At 41.2% G+C, this 20,244-nt stretch overlaps 1 protein-coding gene across 7 annotated transcripts in view; it reads right to left on the reverse strand.

Moving 5' to 3' along the window:
• AFAP1 (actin filament associated protein 1) overlaps positions 1 to 20,244 on the reverse strand; it is a 120,066-nt gene that overhangs the window by 22,290 nt on the left and 77,532 nt on the right. For all 7 annotated transcript variants that reach the window (XM_080592019.1, XM_080592018.1, XM_080592016.1 and 4 more), the window contains exons 6-9: positions 19,523 to 19,702; positions 6,015 to 6,107; positions 4,937 to 5,021; positions 1,919 to 2,068 (exon numbers count right to left, since the gene is read on the reverse strand). In XM_080592019.1, coding sequence (XP_080448145.1) covers positions 1,919 to 2,068; positions 4,937 to 5,021; positions 6,015 to 6,107; positions 19,523 to 19,702 — 508 coding nt within the window. The remainder of the gene's footprint in view (positions 1 to 1,918; positions 2,069 to 4,936; positions 5,022 to 6,014; positions 6,108 to 19,522; positions 19,703 to 20,244) is intronic.

Genomic DNA, 20,244 nt, shown 5'->3' on the forward strand with positions numbered 1-20,244 from the left:
CTCTCCTTCCTCCTCCTGTAACAAAAACCTGTATAGCTGTGCATTATAATAGAATCCCCAGAAATGGAAAACCCTTCATGTGCAATCCAGCTGGCTTGTTTTGAAGAGAGTCCTTTTTTCAGACAGTACTTTTCCCCCACCTCTGCTCCCAGTGCAGCTCTAAAAGAAAACTCTTCCAAACTCTCATACTTCACTTAAATAATCAGGACTGCATATTTGTCCTCCACAATATCCCTACTTAAAGCTTCAGAGCTTGACATAACCAAAATGCCTTGAGTGTGTTTCCAGTTGGGGCATTATCACTTCATCTTAGTCCAGGTGGCCAAAGACCAGTGATACTGTAGGGAAGAACTTTGCCATGAGTCCCAAGTTCAGGCGGGTTTCCATTTCCACTCTAGCTGGGTGTCCACTGCAGCCCCGCTGCACTTTTCCCTTTGTTCATGGTAGACAGCCTTCTAAAGTGTAAAAGCCTTCAACTATGGAGCAACCTCCCAGAGGGTATTGCACTCAGCCAAATTTCTGGTGGTGAGAAACTCCTTTTGCAAAGACTTCCTGCAATGACCAAAGCCTAGACACTTACAATATATTTTTCTATAAAATTTGCAAGTGGTGTAGAGTAGAGCCAAATGCAGACAATAGTAATGGCTGTATTTATGTCCATTTCTGAAATAATGATAGAAGTACTAGGAATTATTGCACAGCTGTGGTTAACATATCACATAATATGAAATAATCAACAGACTATGAGACCCAGGAAGTTAGAGGTTTTATGGAAGCCAGATGCTTCGGACAATGCATCTGGCTGGACACAGCTTTTACCAGCTGTTCTTTTGCTTGATAAATCACATCTGTACTTAGATGATGTATGGACATATATGCATACACTTATTTAATCACAGATTGCTTATGGGAATGATTCCCAAAGTGTGGCTTGAGAGCCACCTGCCATCTATGAAGTTCTTGCTGGTGGTCTACGGATCTGCTTCTTTCACACTGGGTAAGCATCCATCACACTTTGTGCACCAAGGAGTTCTGCCAGCTGCTGCCTAATCACAGATTTCTGTGTTTCCCGGAGTTTTCCTAATCAATTAAAGGGGAACAGGCAAATCCAAATTCAAAATCCAGTGCAACTGATTCACAACTATCTTGCTATGGAACTTTTTTGGAGAAGGCTGGAAGAAGAGTGGGATCAACTTTATTCAAATAAATAGGTGTTACTTAATATTGGAGAACAGGAGAATGTAAATATATTGCGTTGTTTGAAAATAGCAGAGCTGTGATGACATCAGCTAAATGCATTACACAAAGTCCTAAGTGGTAAGCAAACATTAACGGCTCAGATACATAACATAGGCATTTTCTGGATGTTTTTTTTTAAATATACTTTATCGGTGTTGCCAAGCAGTACAGTTGTCATTAGGAATAGTCAACATTATCAGTGAAAACAGCTTACTCTAAATTTGTTACTTCATTCAAGTTTTGCCACTAAGTACCACTTTGGGAACCACAACTACAGTCAAATCACTTTAGCTGAGGCCAGTTGACTGCTCTCATGACTGCCATCGCATATAACCTCATCAAAAAAAGACCTGGTGCCTTCCCAAGAACCTTATTCTAAATCCTAGTGTAAATTTAGTTTATAATCTAGTCTATATTCATTTTATACCAGTTTGTTTGAAAACAGCTCATTTCCCTCAGAGCCTGTGCTACCATTTTATTAAAAAAGTCAAGCACTTCTAGTTTCTTTTCAAGTGATAAGCTCTTGATCACTCTCCTCCTCTTTCATGAGGTGCATCCTTCTGATGTGGGGGTAAGAATTACAGCAGTTAAAGTAAACTTCATAGGAATTTCTAGCTTAGAATTTTATAAGATTTTAGTCACAAGCTGCATTTCAGACTTAAATAGAAAAATCACTTACCACATGTTGGAACATCTTCTTCAGCTGATGAGGTCTGTTCATCTGTTGATGGCTTTTTCTTTCCTAAACCTATGATCTTCGTTATCTTTTTCCCTGTTACTTTTGTCACAGTGCCCTTGGCTTCTGATTTTGAACTTTTTTTCCTCTTCACTATGAAGAAAGCAAAAGTGTGTATTTTAGTGGGTTTAAATTATCCAATCAACAGAGGGAACCTGACTAAAAATAGTAGTCCAGATATCCAGAAAAACAAAAATCAAGCTTCTAATTCAATTTAATTTAATCAAGCTTAAAGTTTCTTTCCAAAACAGTCATCATCTAACTTATCAATATGAATGAACTACTTACCTCATATACACAAGAATAAAAATCCAGCCAGATGATCAGTTACCGTTCTAAACATTTACCTCAAAATATTTCAACAGTTAAGTATTTAACAAAGACAGAATATGCTTGCCTAGCAAAAGTGGCCCTGCCGTTAAGGAATATAAACACAATGGGCCTTTTAGAAAGACAAGACTTAAAAAGTAGCAATTAACAATTAAATTAGTGGGATCAGTATAAGCATTCAATGATTAAAAGTTCACACTTTTTGCTATCTTGCAGGCTTACAAGAAAAAGCTTGCTGAAAGGAGGGATTTTTGTCAACTGCCACTCTATGCTTCCATTAACATGTTACTAGTAAAATTACAGCTGTATGCATTGAACCATGGTGAGCTACTGAAGGTAACACGGCAAAGACAACGGGTATCATTTTAAGAAGTGCCTACCTGACTAAAACCCTAACTAACTAGTTGAAAAATAAGGAAAAAAGTTTCTAAAGCCAAAAAGAATTAAAAAAGAAGAAAAAAAATCTTTTATTTGCAAAACAGAATCCCCCCAAAAGAAATCGTCTTCATTTCAGAAACGATTTTCAGTGGATTTGAATTCCATCAACAGAGCAAAAGTTACTTTGTTAACTGTCAGGGTAGCAAATTTACCCATGAACTTGCACTGATTTATGATTTTGATATATTTAAAATAGTTACTGATTGAGCTGCTCTAAGTTTATCCTTGACCTACCAACTCCCTTTGCTACTTCCCCAAAACAGAACATTTAGTGGTTATGGACTTGTGTAAGCCGAAGAGAAATAGGACAAAATGTTCACATGAAAAATAATTATGAACTGATGAACTGGGAAGAAGAATGCACGGAAAACAGAGTAGCAGTTTGGGACTCACAATGGCACAATTTATCATGTTTAGTTTAATTGTTAGCAAACATGGAAAACAATTTAGAAATTGTATCTGTAGCCAAGACTGTACAAATAAATCTGCCACCTGCTATGTGCAGTGCTGAGGGGGAAAAGGTGCTTTTGGGGAGTGGATAGCTTTTGCTCCAGCAAACATCAGTGCAGTGTGTGCAAGCAAAGGTCCAATTCTCTCTTCCTAAGGAAAGGCTGTTTACAACTTACCTAGAGCTTTCCAAACATGAAACAAACTCCCATGGTTGAGGGAGCTATTTTATTCTGCTGTAGAACTGAGAGGCAGCAGAAACAAGGCCTTCATGGCTTTATGTTTTAGAGTCTCAGGGATATACTGATTGCATGACTGCAAGTGATTTTTGTCACAAAAGCCTTTTCTTCTCTTCTCCTTCCCACAGCAAAACAAGAAGCTGGTTAAGAGTGGCAGAAAGGCTGGTCTATGGGTGATGTACAGCAAAGCAAGCTCACTTCAGTATTTCCTTTCCATTGTTTAAAACCAATTAAAAATATTGCAACTTCACCCAGAACCACTTAAAATATTTTAATCTCTTTGTAGTCACTAATGCCTGTTAATATTATTACTACACAGTTGAAGGTCATAATTTTCAAAGCAAATGGTATTTTTAATTACCCCTCTTGAGAAATCTTGAGGTGTGCTGGCTTTCTAGCAGCGCATGCTCCAACAGCATGCTTCCTGCAGCCCACCTGAGCTACCAGCCACTTTTGGACATCTTGGACAACACCCATTCAGCTTGTGTATCACTGAGGTGCTCAGCAGGCTCCAGAGGTTAAAACAGTACTGAGCTTTTTGAAAGCTAAGTGGAAGACTTCATGCTGTGGAATCTGACCATGTGCTGCAACTTCTACAAACCACCATAGCTGGCATTGTGCCATACTGTTGGGTATGTAAGAAATATTTTTGGTCAGGAAATGTTGGAAAACGACACAGGAAGAAGACAGTGAGAGAGTCAAAAGGCGAGACAGGGCTGGCACCAAAGCCAGTATTGACACATTGTGTTCTCTGCGGCTCACATTACCCTCATCTTCACAGCTGTAGAAAAATGTCAGTTTTGTGTATCTAAATGATACCATTGCTACACAGCAAGCTAAGGAAGTCACAGAGGTTTCTTTGTTTTGGGGAGGAGGGTGAGATGTGGGGATGGAAGTATAGGGGTTGAGTTTTTTACATATAACTCAGACAAAATTCCCTCTGGGTTTGGGATGTGCCTTTGTCAGATTATAAGGAATACAAAATATACACAGCTCCAAAGTAGCATGTGTAAAATTATATTATTATATAAACCCACTGATATTACATGATTAGGTATATTTTAATATGTTAATATATATAATCATACATAGTACTCATTTTTACATGTGTATAAATACATGCATATAGACTGACATATATGTCTATACATACATACATATATAATATGCACAATTCTGTCTTTCTAGTATTCAGTGATAGCTTTTTTTTGCTTAAAATCTACATTCACTATTCATGTTGCTGCTGTATACAATTACCACAAGCAACTGTTAGATGCTTATAGTGGTTGCGCTTGTCCTGAAAAAAATGTACTTTTGAATACACAAAAAGGCCAAGTTGAAATTTCTGTATTCTATTTACTTGTACTAATTATATTGATTTTACCCGCACAATAACAATTCAAAAGCATTACTACCTATTTAAAAAAAATAAAAATCAATACCTATTTTACTACTCTCTGTATTTGCAGACACTCTTTACAGCAAGCATCCAACATTTGAGACTTACCTTGTTCTTTTCCATTGCACACTGTAGTGATGCCGTTTTCCACAGCACCCTCCCCATCTGAACTTGGCCTCTCAGATGACAACTTCTGCAAGGACAAAGAAAGCTGCCATATAATGTCACCTTCATCAAATTAAGTGTCATGAGTCAAAGTAAAAGTATGCTTGCTATGAAGTAAAACACTTTCTAAGCACCAATCCACTTGAAGACAAACTTAAGTTTGTAAAAAGTTTTGTTTGTTTTGTTTGTTTGTTTGTTTGTTTTTAGTACTACCATATAGGCTTTAGAATAGCACAGAAACTACAAATGAACTCCATATTTGAAAGTACAGTAAAAAGATTTTCCTTCCCAGGAAATTGGTGATAAAGCCTTTGTCAGTAGGACTTTTAAGTAGGGCCTACAGAGGCATTTGCTCATGTGGATGCCTTAACACAGGAGGGGCTTAATCAGTGCTGGTAAAGTACTGACCATTCACTGCAGAGTTGTTCTCCTTCCTAATTCTTGCTCAAATATCTTGCTGAGTAAAGGAAGCAGAGACAACTACTTGTGGTAGCTTCTTACAAGTTTTTGTGTTAAGGCACAAATGCTTGAAATGGTCTGCTGAAACTGACAGCATGCCTAGGGAGATCTTTAAGAACTAAATTCTCAAAAAGAAAAGACTTCCCCTCAAAACTCCTCTATCATCTTCGGCTATTCTTCCCTGAGTGTTACAGCCTTGCTTGCACTTTGCACTATACAGAGTGTCTCTGCAATGCAGCTCACACAGCACAGCTACTTGGTCTGCACCATTTAGCAGCTCAAGAGAAGCTGATATTGGACACAAGACAGTCTGTTGGTTGTTCATGACCAAATGAATAGACAGGGCAGAATTTTTAACTGTAGGATATACACACATATCCAAATAAATTAAGAGAATGCAGGGGGTAGTATTTTAAAACAGCAACACAAATCAGCAAATATTTATCTATAACCTCCCTAGAATATGGTATAACAAGAAGAAGTTTGATCCAGAAACAAATCCAGAAACTAAATCCAATTTCAGTTTTTGTGGAAGTTAGCATTATCGGTTTGATAACTTTACCTTTTCCAGTTCTGTCTTGTGTACTGGAGAACTAGACAACGGCCCATCGGAGTCTACAGTGCCTGTACAGTTGCTGCACACATCTTTTATAACCTTAGGAGACAAAAAAAAAATATAAAAAAAATTCATTAGCTACTAAATACAAATCAGAGAAATTATGTATGAATGTGAAGAGGAAATAGGAAGGAGAATCACACAGCCATTTAGTAGGCTGGCAGGTTAGCAAAGCATCAATGTGAAAATCTCCCTGTCCACAGCAATGTGTTAGGCAGGCTGCCACTATATGAAGCTCTCCATGCTGCCTCCCTAAGTCATTTCATGTGTGACCTGGAGGAGACATAATGTCTAGAGGTGGAAGGTTTCAGTTTCTAGGCAAGTTAAGCTCCGAGGCTCTCCTGAGTAAAGAAACCAACAGTGCTAGTGATTTCTATGTGCTAGTTTTGCAATATGAACTCAGCTGACACCACCAAATTACTTGTACTATGATGACAAGGAGAACAGTTTTGCATAGCATATTACCCAGCTGTTTTTGGTGGTGGTGGTGTCTTTTTTTTTTTGGTTTTGTTTTGGTTTTGCTCTTGAAGATCTAAGGAAGTGCCAATGAATACCTTGGAGTGGTATTTTGTGATATTTTCATTTTATACTTTCATACAGACATAAAGGTATAGGTCAAAGTAATTGTAAATGTGTTTTCAGAAATGGGAATGGCGTTAAGCCTGTTTTTAAAATGTTAAATAAAAATCCAGAACCTAGAAATCACTGAGATTTTGATAGAAATTGAAGAAGTTCAAAACCTGAAACTAAATAAATGTAAAAATATGCAATGAGCAAAGACATTTGTTGATTCCCTATGGACATCACTACTTTTTTTTTTTTTTTTTTTCCCTCTAGTAAGGTTCCCACCTGACCATTATCAGTCTGAAATTGCTAGCGCTGACGAGGAAAGATCTTGAATCTTCACGTCGATTAATGTGGAGAATGATTACACTTTTTTTGTCACACATGCTACTCATTACTCTTTTTTTTGTCAACTTACCTTCTGACTGTGATGACATACAGGCTTAAGGTCTACCTGAGCAGTCAGAAAAAGTGGGCTAGGGAAAGCAGCAGTAAGCACTACTATCATTTTTAAAGCTTTTCAGATGCACATGAAATAAAAATTTTAAGTAGATATTTGGACAGATAAATTAGAAAGCAGCAGACAGAGAAATTAGAACACACCCTTTGTGTGTGGGGAGAGCTCTTCAGTGTTCAGCATATCTAATCAGTGTTTACCACATCTTATCATTTATGAAAAGCAGGTCCTGACTGACTAACCTGATCTCCTTCTATGATAAGATGACCTGCTGCGTGCATGAGGAACAGGCTGTGGATGTTGTTTACTTAGACTTTAGCAAAACATTTGATGTTGTTTCCCACAGCCCTCTCCTGGAGAAACTGGCTGCTCATGGCTTGGCCAGACATACTGCCAGCTGGATTAAAACCTGTCTGAGTGGCCAGGCCCAAAGGGTCACAGTGAATGGAGTCAAATCCAGTTGGCAGCCAGCCAGAAGTGGTGCTCCCCAGGGCTCTGTACTGGGGGCAGTTTTGTTTAACATTTTTAACAACAAACTTGATGAGGGGATTGAGTGCACCCTCAGTAAGTCTACAGGCAACACCAAGTTGGGTGGGAAGCTGATCTGCTTGAGGGTTGGAAGGCTCAGCAGAGGAATCTGGACAGGCTGGATCAATGGGCTGTTTCCAGTTGTATGGCATTCAATAAGTCTTGAGTGCTACATTTCAGTCATAATAATGCCATGCAGTGGTATAGGCTCAGGGAAGAGTGCCTGCAAAGTTGCCTGGCAGAAAAGGACCTGAGGGTGCTGTGCGGGTTGGGAGCCAAATGAACGTGAGTCAGCAGTGTGCCCAGTTGGCCAAGAAAGCCAATGCCATCCTGGCCTGCATCAGAAATCAAGTAATCAGCAGGCCTAAGGAAGTGATTGTCCCTCAGTACTTGCCACTAGTGAGACTACACCTTGAGAACTGTGTTTAGTTTTGAGCCCCATGCTACAAGTAGGACATTGAGTCGTGAAATGTGTTCAGAGAAGAGCAACAAAGCTGGTGAAAGGACTAGAAAACAAGACATATGAGGAGTGACTCGGGGAACTGGGCCTGTTGTAGTCTAGGGAAAAGGAGGCCGAGGGGAGACCTGATCACTCTACAACTATAGAACCATAGAATATCCCAAGTTGGAAGGGACCCACAAGGATCATCGAGTCCAACTCCTGGCTCCACCCAAAAATTCAGACCATATGGCTGAGAGCACAGTCCAAACGCTTCTTAAACTCTGACAGGCTCGGTGCCACGACTATGTCCCTGGGGAGCCTGTTCCAGTGCGTGACAACCCTCTTGGTGAAGAACCTCTTCCTGATGTCCAGCCTGAACCTCCCCTGTCGCAGCTTGACACCATTCCCTCAGGTCCTATCGCTGGTCGCTAAAGAGAATAGATTGACGCCTGCCCCCTCCACTCCCCCTTGTGAGGAAGCTGTAGACAGCGATGAGGCCTCCCCTCAGCCTCCTCTTTTCCAGGTTGAACAGGCCAAGTAACCTCAGCCACTCCTCGTATGTCTACCCCTCTAGGCCCTTCACCGTCTTTGTAGCCCTTCTCTGGACACTCTCCAACAGTTTCACGTCCTTTTTGTACTGGGGTGTCCAGAACTGCACACAGTACTTGAGGTGAGGCCGCACCAGTGCAGAGCAGAGCGGGACAATCCCTTGTCTTCCCTTGATCAACTAGATGGGTGATCTTATCATAAAAGGAAATCAAATTCATTAAACAGGACCTACCCCCCATGAACCTATGTTGGCTGGGACCTATGACTGCATTGTCCCCCAGGTGTGCTTCGATAACTCCCAGGATAACTTTCTCCATAATTTAACCAGGCACTGATGTGAGACTGACAGGCCTGTAGTTACCAGGGTCTTCTTTCTTGCCCTTCTTGAAAATTGGCACAACATTTGCCAGCTTCCAGTCAGCTGGGACCTCTCCAGATTCCCAAGACCATTGAAAAATAATTGTGAGAGGTCCTGCGAATAGGGAATACAAGGTTGTGATAGACTTTCACTGGGCACTCCTGCATGCAGGATGCTCAACATTGCCATTGAGAATAAAATAGCTTCACAGAAGATCCTGTCTGAAAAAATTATTTTTCCTCACAGGCAGGCATGGGAGGAACGAGCATCCCGCAGCGCAGGGCACCTTCCCTCCCACACAGCCTTGTCCCCGTTCAGAAATGTCTCCTCCGAATCACTGAGCTGGCACAGCAGGCACACAGATTTGGCCAGGGAGAGGCCCCATCCCACCACCTGCATGGCCACCAGAACCCAGCTGCCACTGCCACGAAGGCACCGAGGCCAGCACCAAGGGAGCCGACCCGTCTCACCAGGTGGCACATGAGGAGCACAGCATCCACAGGCTCCATCACCCAAATTTCTTTCCATAGACGGCCCTGGGGGCTCCCACAGGCCGTGCAAAGGGAGCTCAAGGAGCTCCGACACTCAGGCTATGCCAGGGCCTGTGTGGGGACTGGAGCTGGGCACCGAAGGGGAGACATTGGCGAGGAACTCCTGCCTCCGCGTGGAGCTGCAGTGCACGTGCACACGGGAGCGGCTGCTGGGGGACATGCTGTGCTTCCTCCACCGTCCTGAGGACGAGCTGAAAAATCAGGACCCAAACCTCCTGGACACCCTCTGCAGTGGCTCCTACTTGGATGTACAGAAAATGGCAAAGTGGTTCTAGGAGCTGGTGACAGAAGCCTGCGTGGTTATGCCTCAGTCATCCCAACTGCAGCTAATGGTGCTGCCCTCCACCCGCTTCTGCAAGCTCAGGCTCACCAACGCCTCCAAGGAAACCCTCTCCATCGAGATCATGCTTGGGGTAAAGCAACACAACTCAGACACCTTCCTGACCTTCGAGTAGGCAGAGGCCATTGTTAGCAGCACCACGAGGTGGCCACAGAGCTGCGCTGTGCCAGAGATTCTTCAGGAAACACCTAGGCATGCTTGGCACACCTTCCACCTCAGACATCTGCAGCTCTGTGTTTGTATCCTGTTAAGCACCAGTTTTGCCACCCATGCCTTGAAGACAGCTGTCACGCACCTCCTGACCACCATCGCTGTGGCAAGCATGCACAGGAGGGATTTCCAGCCCCACACCAGCGATGATTATGGTGGCTACAAAGATGACTGAGTGACACCCTGCTTGCCACATGCCCCAGAGCTGAGCATGCTGCCCATGGAGAGGATGCTGCTCAGTGGGCAGTGGGAATTGCTCCTCTGTGTCCTCTCCACAGCAAAACCACCCCTGGGAGAGGCACACCCCATGCAGCTGAAGAGACTGCTGCAGGGAGGCTTGAAGCAGAGACTCCTCTTTCCAGCTGGACAGTGACCACCTGGCCTCCTGGGGAGTGTCCATTCGCTCCGTGAGCTTTGACCTCTGCAAAAACTACAATATATATTCTTTACTTGAACAAATGCTTTGTCTGTGAGTGTCTGTACTACACTTGGTCAGGAAATGCGGGCATGAGGTGCTGACAGCTTGGCTGCCACAGCATCGGGGAGGACTTTGCTGAGGAGCTGATTCCGTGGGCTCCAACTGCGCTCATCGCTCATTCTGGAGCTACAGCTCTGCTGCCTGTCCTTGCTCCTCCAGCAGGGCAAAGAGAATAGCTCAGAACCCTCCACAGTGCCGCATGTTGCCAGTGTACTGTATGAATCTGAGTATGAACCATGCCCTGGGAGCCCAACAGAATTGCCCAGGATGACTGCGGGGAGGCAGAGGTCAAGCTCTCCATGTGGGGAGCCCCCTGCACAGGGGTGAGTGCCATCAGGGAACACCAGGACTTTGCCTGTGCTGACTGCTGCACCAGCACGAGCCTCAGGGACAAGCCAACGCAGAGCAGCGGCTCCAGGAGCTGGAGGTACCAGCAGAGGAGTCCTACAGCCCTACGGGATGGGAGCAGCGTTCGGCAGAACATCACACCCCGTTGACCATTTGGGCCCAGTTCAGACTTATCTAACCACTGCTAACGCTGCAAATTAAAGGCATCCCAGAACGGATGTAAGAAGGAAATGAATAACCATTTTGGATGCTCTGTGGGCAGGTGGGAGATGCAGCAGCCAGGCTCCCAGCCCTGCTCACCACCAAGCAAGGTCACTCACCAGTTTTAGGGAGTTTAAAACTGGCTGGGGCTGCCCAGGACACTGAGCCCATTTAACAGCACTGGCCCAGCAGGCTGGCTGCAGTGAGGAGAGTGAAAAGGTGAAAGGTGACTGGTCACAAGAAAATGGCCTCAAGTTGCACCAGAGGTTGTTTAGATTGGATATCAGGAAGAATTTATTCACAGAAAGGGTGGTTAGGCTGCCCAGGGAGGTGGTGGAGTCCCTATCCCTGGAGGTATTTAAAAGACGTTTGTATGTAGCGCTGAGGGACATGGTTTGGTGGTGGACTTGGTAGTGTTTGATGATTGGACTTCGTGATCTTAAGGGTCTTTTCCAACCTAAGTGATTCTGTGATTCTATTCTATATACACTACTCTTTACACTCACATAGCCACACAAGGACAGCAGAGACAGGCTAGCTGAGAAAGAAAGGCATTCTATCCTGCCAGAAGCTTTCCTGCTAGACATGCAAAATTTCCCCTTTAAATTCACATGGCTCCTCCTTTAGCCCTGTTTATAGCAAGTCTGTGTAGCAGTGAGGAGGACCTGGCCTGAGAACTTCCAGTTCCAGGGAAAACAGCAATTAGCTTACTGTCAAAATCCAAATTTCTTTAAATAGGGAGGAGAAGAAAAACAACAAACAACCTCTTTCCAGTTTTGAACTGAACAGCTTTGATGTGGAAACCATTAAAGAGATGAAGACATTACCGAACACAGTTTTAAAGTTCCTTTCGCAGCACTGAAATTCTATTTAAGGGTAAAGCTAAACAAAACAAAACAAACAAACAAAAAATGTTTATGGGCTTACAGAGACCCTAATGATACAACTCATGTGCACATCATGAATTAAAGGCACTATATCCCATAAAGACAGGAAGAAAACCAACCCTGTTTTACAGATGGAGAACTTGGGAATGAAAGAAAGATTAAATCACTCACTCAATGTCACATAAAAAAATCTAAGCAGAGGAGGGAAATGAACCTACATTTTTATTTCTGAGCGAGTATCTTAAAATTTTTCAGTATTCTTTCTTGGCTGTCTGAATTTCTCTGTATCTTTTCTCAGAAATGTAAGCACAGTACTATCAAATTCATGGCACTTGGCATGCTTTGTAACAGAAAATTTAGATGTGTCTGGTCCAGAATATTTGCATCTTGGAGTTAAACTTAGCCCTAAGTTTCTCCCAAAATACATTAGAAATTGTTTCTGTATATTGCTTTCCTTTCAATTGCTGGTCTTCAGTTTGGTGTAAACTTGCTGTTTTCCTCGAGAAATGGGACCATACAGTTTCTGGGAACATTCATTTCTGTCTCCTGCATGACCCTGATTCAATGGCTCATGTTTTCAGCATCTGCTCACACCACACAGTTAGTTAATTTTGGCAAAGGCAGATAGTAATTGGAGTTACAGACAGAACAGAGGGAAATGATTTGGCAGCACTAACTGAATAGTATGTGCAAAGTCATGCACTCAAGTAAATACGGTTCTTATCATACCTCACATATTTAAGGAGAAGCTAAAGTGTTTAATTGGGTTGTAATTAAATTTTGATTAAAAAAAATGACACTCTCAAATAGAAGTTCACATCAAGATATGAAGAAAATGCACATCTAAGGATTCCACACTTCATTTCGGCTCAAGGGGTTTGCTGGCAAAGACTTGCTTATCACCTTCTATAGGCAGTATAATTGAGTTTTATGCACAGCGTAAAACTCATACTTTCAGAGCTCACCAGGATGAAATGTCTTTAATATATAATGGTTGCCTGGATGCACTCTCTATAATTACGTTTGCAGACAGCTGCCATTATAAATGCGGTTTTCACATGCTTATAGCTTTAACTCAAAATTTTAGGGATAAAACATTCCACCAGTGCTGCCAACTTGCATAATTTCAATCACAAGACTCAGAGTCCTTGTCAATTTTTTCTATGATGTTCCATCTCCTGGAGTCATATGAAAACAAAACGCTATTTTCATTAAAAAATACTTGTGAGCAGGAGTGGGGAGAGGAGGTCAGAAAACTTTTATCTGCTGCAATGAAACATATGAATATATGGGCAAATATCTCAATGGATCAAAAACTAGAAAGCAAATAAAAGGAATCCCCAAATGTGTGATTTTTAATAAAATGACACAAACTGGAAGGCTGTTCTGAGAATACTTTGTAATGGAGCATGCTCCATTAATAGTTTAAATTTTCCCACACATAAGAAAAGGGAAATCATTCTCTTTCTTACCACAAATGCATTGTATTTTACGTACACACACACATTCATGCACAGGATCTGCCAGGAAAACACACTATGTATTGAAATATTTAAAATATATGAGAAAATATAATCAGAAAACAGAAGACCTTTCATATCTTTGGATAGCTTCAAAACTAAATGCATTTAAAATAATCTGTTATTCCATCACAAGAATTTTAAATATGACAATTGCTGTTACAATAGTACAGTCAGTAGACTTCAGAACTGCCTCTTTCAAATGCAGATACGGAAAAAGCTTGTGCAGCCTGAACTGTATTGCAATTACTTATTTATCTTATAGGAAGGTCTTGAATCCCCCACTGGTTTAGGATATAGAAGTGAATTGCTTTGACTTTGTTGACATGAGGAACAGAAGGGAAATATTTTCAGGTACGCAGCTGGAAAGATTCCCTGCCCGAGTCAGCTGACAATGAAGGGTGAAGTCAGTGGAATTTTTGCCATGTGGTGCGTCTGGAATATTTCTTTGTTTTAAAAGATCTTACTACAAAAGCAGTAGAGTTTACTATAAAACCTTCATACCTGCGTTCACCTACAAATTTATATAATTATTGTTTTTTATTTTAAATGACACACTATGACTGCATGCAAAATAACTTACCCTACTTTCATTCTTTTTACTTGCAAAATCAGATTAATCAAATTTGATTTTTCAAGCTACCTTCAAACACCATGTCACCAGATAAAAAAAACATGAGCTATGCAGTAAAACCAAAAGAGTCAGCTGCTTGCTAACCATACTCTCCCACAAAGACCAGCAAATTCTGAGTAAAAGTACTAAGTTTGCAGCTGGGTTGTTGTGGTTAATCTCTCTGGTACCTGATAAGGAATAAGACTGAAAGCCCCGCCTTGTGTTTGAGGAGCTTGTGAACCTCTGTCCTGGTGGATACCATTGGATGAGTTCAGGCACAGATTGTGCTTACCACAGGGGTGTGATCATATAGCATCTCTTGTCCACCCAGTACCTGTTTTCATGAAACTCACAGGAATTTAATGACTGCCACTGTCTCCCATGCCAGGCAAAGAAAGGAGTAACATCGCAAGTAAGTTCAGAAGTAATTAGGGAGAAAACTGATAGTTTTGCTTCATTTCTTGAAGTACATTTGCTTAATTTCATTACGCACTACATATGTTAGTGTTAATCTTATCCTCTTTAACAGAGCACCAAAGCTCTAATAGCACTTTACAGAGAAGTAGAAGAGACGCCCCATGGAGTTTACCATGAAATTTGTAATTTAGAAATTACAGGAATTAGAGGAAAAGCGGAAATTTTTCACCTTACCCGTGCTGTAAGTCCTTAAAAGAAATGTCCTTTACCTTGTATACTGGAAAACATCCTCAAGCCTGAAAAGATTCATCTTTCTGTCTTATTGCCATTTGAGTAAATTGGGGATGAGATTCCAGCAAACTAGTAGTCAGCAAGCCTTTAGTGTCTGTATATCCCCTTAAAAATATTTTTCTGGCATGTTTGAACAAAACGAACCCTGTATCCTTTCTTCTACATCACTACCACAAAGACTGGCCATATAATGGCCCCTGGACGAGACAGGGCAGGAGGCATCGCTGCTGCATGGGGAGCATTGCCCCTGCAAGGTGGCACAGAGATGCAGGCTGCATTTTAGGCCATAAATCTGAGCTGGGTATGGTTTAAATAATTTACCATCCCAAGCTGCAAGTAGGAGAGATAAGGAATACTGTCTAGTGGTGAAAGCAGGGGAACATGTCACAGCCCTCACAGATTCTGCTCTGAGATCTGCAACAGCTTGTATTTGAGATCTTACCCAGGAATGTAAAGAAAATTTATCTCTGAGAAAACAAGCAAATAGGATGTTTGTAGTTCCTTTTTTTTTTTTTTTTTTTTTTTAAAGTAACATTGTTTTTCAAGGTGCCAGTCATACAAACACACTGGTTCACGGGGTCACTGGCCACCCCCTGCAAAGCCAGGGTATTCCTGCTGTCCAAGTGTACAAGTAATCCTGCAGGCTGGCCACAGCTCTGACATGCAGTTCAGCCCTCTGAACCTCCAGGTGATGCCTCCATTGCTGGCGGTGATGTGTGGTGCAGAATGAGCCCAGCCTGACAGCGTGAGTTCCTGAAGTTACTTGTAAACCAAGAAGCACTGTATGGAAATCAGTTGTACTGAGCACGCATCCCCTAACACTTCTATCCAGTCACTCTAAAGGCACTTGACTTTACTCAGCTACGCCACACAGATAATAACCCCTTTGGGGAACATTACTTAAGCCAAGAAAGTAATGTTTGAAGTCTTTTGAGATCTTCGGCTGGAAATTCCCCCAGAAAGTAAAAGCAAGCATACAATGTTTACAGTCACAAGCCCAGTTTTGTGCCAATTTAAACTGGTAAACAAAGAGCTGTGACAGTAGTTTATGCTTCAGTAAAACTCAGTCCGCATTAAGACTGGAGCCCAGAAGTTACTTGGCTCCCTCACTAAGCTCCGTGTAGTGAAAAAAGATTTTTTTCAAAGACTTTTACTGGAGATGACATACAATTATCTGAGATGGAAGTTGGGTAGGTCAACCTGGATAACTGTCCTGAAGAGTGTTGCAGGGTCTATGAACGACACAATCTTGATTTTTTTCTTTCTTACAAACCCTAAAATGAAGAGATGATGCAAAATGGCTGCACACCATAAACAAGAAAAATTAGCCAAGGGTGCATAATGTTAGGAAAAAAAAGAAAATCAAGGCCAGGATTCCAAATGATAGATTACCTCTGATGCACAATAGATAAACGATGAATGATAAATCAGAAATACATTTTTTGCAGGAGGCATTGCTAGGAGGAAGGGAAGGCCTTGGGGTTGGACACCATGACCATTTCCTTCTTCCGCTGGTCTTCTACAAGAAGCTGCTTCAGAACTTAATTTCTTTGGCATCCACGTATTTTTAATACTAAGAGCAGTTTTCTGTGGCCTTGTCTGAAGGTCCTGCACACAGAACACATTCATCTGGATGAATGAAGCCACTAAACAAGCATCTTCTTGTAATCTTCTTAGTAGTCCTTTTATTTTTAATGTAGCATGTCCCAGGGATCCTGACAAATAAGTGTGTAGTTTCCATGGGTCTGTTGGATGTGCTGAGACAAACAGGAAGATTTAAGACCTCACTTGACCACAAATGCACAAAAGTGCACACAGATGCCCATATACTCAAGCGCACATGGAAAAAGCTTATGTTTGGGTCAGAGTGTGTAACTGCATACATTTTTTCATGTACATTTTTGTGGGAACATTTTAGGACTCAAGTTTGGAAAATTCCACCGCTTTATGTTGCACACTGTATTACTGCTATGATCTCAGCTCTAGGCTGGATTTTATACTAGTTACACTCGATGCTCTGAAATCTTGACAGGCTCTTTGGTGACATCAGCTATCTTTTTCTTCATCAAGCATTTGTTAGCTGGTAAACCTGAAACTCCCTTTGTGGTTTCCAGTCTAGACTTCAATTTGCAGTAGCTTTATCAGCTGTTTTCTTGGTGTCATCTTTAAAAAAAAGGTCTAAAATATTCTGCATTTACTTCAGTTCTACTTCTTCTAATATCTCTTGTCTTCCAAACGATATTTTTAAATTATTTGCTTAAGCAAATGTATTTTATACTGATTACATCTGACTTTAAAAAGATCTTCTGTTTTAGCTTTCATGGGAAAGTCTAGCCTCCAAATCCATTTTGAGCTTTTCAGGCTCAAGAGTAAAGCTTTAATTTGTTACTTACATACAAATTTATTCATGAGAACCTGTTGTTGCCAAGTGATAGCATGGCTCCACTGGCATGTATTGGCACAGTATCTTTGACAGAGGTGTGTTAGGATTAAAAAATATGGATGCAGAGACCCTTCTCATCATTAGTCTCTGAATCTGTCCATTTTATTACCTACAGAAATCACGCATAGATGACAGAGAGCTGGGGGGACAGAGAGCTCATGCCCTATTGAATGACAGGCAGAAGCAGCTCATACCACTTCTTCAAAGACAAAACAGTGATCTCTTGCTTGGTATAAGAAATTACTACATAAATCTACACATGAGTTTCAGAAGCTCATTTTAAGTAAGAGATGCATGAAGAAAAAAAAGATATATTCGAAATTAAAAAGAAAAAAAAAGTTTTCTTAAATTTTTAAAAACACAGAATGAATGCTTCTTGTTTTCTGAAGAGCCATATTTCTTGAAAACCCTGGTGCTGTTGCAAGAGCTCCGCAAACCGTTTTTGGTTAGCTGCTGGGTTGGCAATTTAATTTGTACTGTACAGAATGCAGCAGCACTGAGGACTTGGAAGTTGAGCATACAGTAGCATTGCCATGTAGTTGAGAGAGGCTTATTAATAGAGAGCTTTGCAGCATGAAGAAACTACATAAAGTGTTGTCAGACTGTCTCCACGTGCTTTGCAGATAAGCATACTTTCCAGCCATTCACTTCTGGCACACACAATTGTGCTAACATGCAATGTGCAAAACCTTTTTTTTTTTTTTAAATAGCAAGAGTGCATCTGGGATATAGAAAAACCTAGCACTGCTCTGCCTGTGTGAAGAATGCTTTAAAGACAAAGTAAAACAAAACAAAACAAAACAAAAACACAATTTTTATGAAATAAAGTCTGATAAGTGCCAATGTATTCAGCTCTACTAAACTCAAGTTTAGAACAAGACAGGAAATAATGGTGGAGTTAGTATGATCTAACTGAAGTGGAATTCCCTTGGAAAAGAATATGACTGATGAATTTCTTTTCATCTCAGTCAGTATTTCTCAAACTCCAGGTGAGTTAATAGGACACTTGGATGCTACTATATTTTACAACTTAAAACAAGATACTGGAGTTAGAAGAAGCCTAACAAATACAGATTAGTTTCCACTAAAATGACAACGCAAAGTGCATTTTTAAGATAAGATACAAACTCCCAGTCAAAACCAAAAGCAGACATACTGCAAACCCCCCAAAGGTATATTCAAATATTGCAAAATAGGAAATTACAGATTAATTTTCCACTTGGTCAATTAGCACACAGCAGAAGTCATACCTCCTAAGCTGCATTTTATGTCTTCCCACTTCTACAGAAAAAAACTGTCATCAGGAAATTCCTACGTGATTAATTCAATTGTGTTTGGAAAAATACAATTTATTCTTAGCACATAAGTACCATATAAGGTTAGATCAGAGCACAGCATGGAGAATGCCTGATGAGTCTTATGCATTCAGATTTTTAATATGCATTTAAAAGGCTGGATTTAAAGGTCTTAAAACAAGCCACTAAAAATGTAGTGATAGTTTCCCACACTACTTAATTCACTGACCTCTATATCTGAAACTGGCAAACTCCAGTATAAATACTAGTAATCTGGTTGGGATGTAAAACTGCAGCCCTTGCACCAGGATTTTCCACATTTTCAGACACTGAACAGAAAAGGGTTGAAGATGACAAAATCCTATTTCTCAGAATTCTGCCTTCCCAGAACAAACCATAACAGATGATATGTTGCTCAATGAGAGTCAGCCAACTTTAATTGACTTCTAGAATTTGAATAATTTTTCTCCCTCCAGAACAATTCAGACAGGTATCTCCTCAAGGTTAGCTTGTTTAAAAAATGATGGCTGTGACGGTGGTATGTTGAATTTTTGCAAGACAGCCTTGTCAGCAATGCTTATGCACCACTCCAAAAAGCAAGCTGGGTGCCAGGTCCCTTCATATTAGGGAATCTGAGTCACCAAAGCTTTCCAGATAATGAGCTGGAGATGTAAATGGAAGGGAATTGCCACCTCCCTTCTTGGTGCCAGACTATTGTGCAATTAGCAGTGAAAAACATATGCACCCACAGCGGCTGTGTAGTGATGAGCTTACTGTTGCCCAAAGATCTGCTTCAAGGCCTGAGCATTAAGTCTGGATTTCTGCAGTCCCAGACTGGATGGGATTTAAGTGGTCTAGATTACCTGAAAACTACTGTCTGTATCTCCGATTTAACAGCAAATGAGCAGGCAATAGAAGTGCTTTGTTGGTGGGAAAGCTCTTGGTCAGAAGTCACTCCTTACCTTTAGCCACTGTTCCGCCTGCTCTTTGCTCTGTACTGCCAGAACCAGTGCATCTGCTCCTTGGTGCGAGATTTTCAGCTCGTGCTTCTTCTTTTTGCTGTCTTTGGGGATGTACGTGATGCTGCAGTCATTCAGGAGCAGCTCCATCTGGGGCTGCTGGTCCTTGGAACTTTTGTAACACTGCAAAATGCAAAGGTCAAAAGTTAAATCTCACCTTTCTGAACTTTAGGGAAAAGCTGTTATTATATAGAAATGCTATTTTTAATATTTTCCACACATCTCTTTACCACATACCCCAGAGTTCAGCCAATGCTAACTTTGCATTTCTCTTCATCCTCTTTGTAAAGCAAAATTGCTTCCAGACTGACATTAATAGAGATCTTTTATTGTAGGTACAACATATGGAGGGCATTAAGCTTCTCTGTGTTATCTTTATGACTCAACCTTGACCTTCATCAGGTAGGAAGAGGGCGATTTTGGATATCTGTTCACATGTACCAGCAGAATACACTTGTACAGTTTATGACTTTCAAACCCAGATGCTTACCCTGCCCTCCAGCATATCAAGGCAAACCTACACCAGTGCTCACAAGCTGCCCTCACAAAGGAGCAGGCAGATGCCTTGTTGAGATAAGTAACAAAATTTGTTGCAGTCTGGAGAAGAGGGAAAATCACAGGAGTGTAGTTTTTCAACTAATTTGGTTTAATCTGTCACTGCACAA

The sequence above is a fragment of the Anser brachyrhynchus genome, assembly GCF_964034855.1.
Source record: "Anser brachyrhynchus genome assembly, chromosome: 4".
NCBI lineage: Eukaryota > Metazoa > Chordata > Aves > Anseriformes > Anatidae > Anser > Anser brachyrhynchus.